Source organism: Otolemur garnettii, unplaced genomic scaffold, assembly GCF_000181295.1.
Source record: "Otolemur garnettii isolate 467f Iridium unplaced genomic scaffold, OtoGar3 scaffold00050, whole genome shotgun sequence".
Lineage (NCBI taxonomy): Eukaryota > Metazoa > Chordata > Mammalia > Primates > Galagidae > Otolemur > Otolemur garnettii.
The window spans coordinates 7,350,072-7,352,611 of NW_003852445.1; the positions used below are offsets into that span (position 1 = coordinate 7,350,072).

Sequence of the window (2,540 nt, forward strand, 5' to 3'; positions counted from 1 at the left end):
GCTAATTGCTGGCCAGCCTTCGTGGTTCACACCTGTAATCCTAGCACTCTGAAAGGCCAAGGCAGGTGGATTACTTGAGCTCAGTAGTTTGAAACAAGCCTGACCAAGAGCAAGACCCTGTCTGTACTAAAAATAGAAAAACTAGCTGGGCATCTGTAGTCCCAGCTCCTTAGGAGACTGAGGCAAGTGGATCCTTAAGCCCAGGAGTTTGAGATTGCTGTGAGCTATGATGCTATAGCACTGTAGCCTAGGGCAATAGAGTGAAGCTCAGTTTCAAAAAGTAGCACGTTGCTTTGCTATATATAAATGTTGCAGACCGATTTACAAATTGGATATATCTTGATTACCTCAGGTAAATCAGGATTTACAACTTGAAATAATGTTTATGTCATACTTAGCTAGGCTATCTAGCTAAATTTGAACCTATCTTATAAACAGAAAAGAAATAAAATAATCTTTAAGAAGTAGTGTTAAAAGTAGAAATTTAATATACTGTTTAATTATAACACTTGAAATTAGCCTGATTCTGGTTTGTTCATTCAACAAATATTTATTGAGCACCTACACATACCTGGCACTCTACTAAATACTAGAGTTTATCACTGAACAAGACAGATAAGTTTATCTTCATGTCATTTAAAAGATTTGAGTGTCTCAGGATTTATCTGAGAATGTTTTATCTTAAATGAAATGCAATCTTGTACTCAGTGAGCAGTATGGTGAGTTGTACTCTATTCTATTCTTTGATTTTGTACCTATGTGCCTGCATATATCTTCTAACAGAAGAAATATACTTACTCTGCTTATTAACAAGAGACATATATATATATTTATATACACATACACGTTGTGTTTATAATAGCTTTGTTGGGTGGCATCCATAGCTCAGTGGGTGGGGCACCCAGCCACATACACCGAGGCTGGTGGGTTGGAACCTGGCCTGGGCCAGCTAAAACAACAATGATAATTGCAGCAACAACAAAAATAGCTGGATGTTGTGGCGGGTGCCTATAGTCCGAGCTACTCAGGAGGCTGAGGCAAAAGAATCGCTTAAGCCCAAGACTTTGAGGTTGCTGTAAGCTGTGACGCCACAGCCCTCTAGCCAGAGTGACAGCTTGAGACTCTGTCTCAAAAAAAAAAAAACTTCAGCGTTGTGGCAGGTGCCTGTAGTCCCAGCTGCTTGGGAGGCTGAGGCAAGAGAATCACTTAAGCCCAAGAGTTTGAGGTTGCTGTAGGGTGTGACTCCATAGCACTCTACCCAGAGTGATAGCTTGAGACTCTATCTCAAAAAAAAAAAAAAAATAGCTTTGCTACTTTTATAAATGCTATTCTATAATAGTGAGCTATAACTTTGAACTTAGTTGGAGACTTTCACTTAAAATTATAGCTACAACTTCGTATCAGTTATTGACAGGCCTTAAGAAGCTTCTTTATGGCTGGGCATGGTGGCTCATATCTGTAATCCCAGCATTCTGGGAGGCCAAGGTGGGTGGATTGCCTGAGCTTACAGGTTCAAGACCAGCCTGAGCCAGAGCAAGACCTCCCCACTAAAATTAGTTGGGTGTTATGGCAGGCACCTATAGTCCTAACTACTTGGAAGACTGAGGCAAGAGAACTGTTTAAGCACAGGAGTTTGAGGTTGCTGTGAGCTGTGATGCCACAGCACTCTACCAGGGTGACAAAATGAGACTCTGTCTCAAAAAAAATAAATAAATAATGCTTCTTTGTGAGTAACATGTTTTCACGGAGCAAAACATTGAGATAAAAAATCTCTTAGTGAAAGTTTTTTTCATGTATGGTATTCTTCACTATTGTCTAGTGAATAATCAGACTGGCCATTTTTCTTAAGTGAATTCCCTTCTTTTTATGTAGAAAAAAGGTAGTAAAAATTAAATTAAATATGCTTATCAATCTGAGCTAGATTAGTCAGGCTGGCTTCTGAATCCTAATAAACTTTTCTGTATTTTAGATTAAAGCTTTCTGCACTGAACCAAGATAAACTATTGGTGGATATAAATAGAAACCTGTGGGAAAAAATGAGACACTGCTGTGATGAAGAGGTACCTTTGTCTCATTTTCTTAATAAGAAATCAGTACAGACATTTGGAACAGTGTTTATTATGAAATAAGTAACTATTCCTTGATCTTTACTGATGAGTTTGTTAACATTTCTTATATGTAATATGCTATCAAGGTATTAATTAATTATACACAAGTAATTAATAGTATGTACTATTTTCAAACATAAGATGATCAATTTAATGTATGAAATATATTTGAAATTTATTTAGAGTTCCTTCCTATGTGCCTTTCACTTTGATTTAGAAGAGATGAAGAAAAGATTTACTTTAATTGATTAAATTTTATGTGTCCAAGCAGGGCATGGTGGCTCACACCTATAGTCCTAGCACTCTGGGAGGCTAAGGTGGGTGGGTTGCTTGAGCTCAGCAGTTCACCAACCTAAGTAAGAGTGAGAGCCCCATCTCTTAAAAAAAGAGAAAAGAAAGAAAGAAAATTATGTATCCTAACATACTGAAAGA

The 2,540-nt window shown here is 37.6% G+C and overlaps 1 protein-coding gene across 1 annotated transcript in view; it reads left to right on the top strand.

The window, feature by feature from the left end:
• The window catches only part of KNL1 (kinetochore scaffold 1), a 59,999-nt gene that overhangs the window by 32,603 nt on the left and 24,856 nt on the right, over positions 1–2,540 (top strand). Inside the window, exon 13 of the mRNA XM_012806308.2 lies at positions 1,970–2,060. Within this exon, the coding sequence (XP_012661762.1) occupies positions 1,970–2,060 (91 nt within the window). The remainder of the gene's footprint in view (positions 1–1,969; positions 2,061–2,540) is intronic.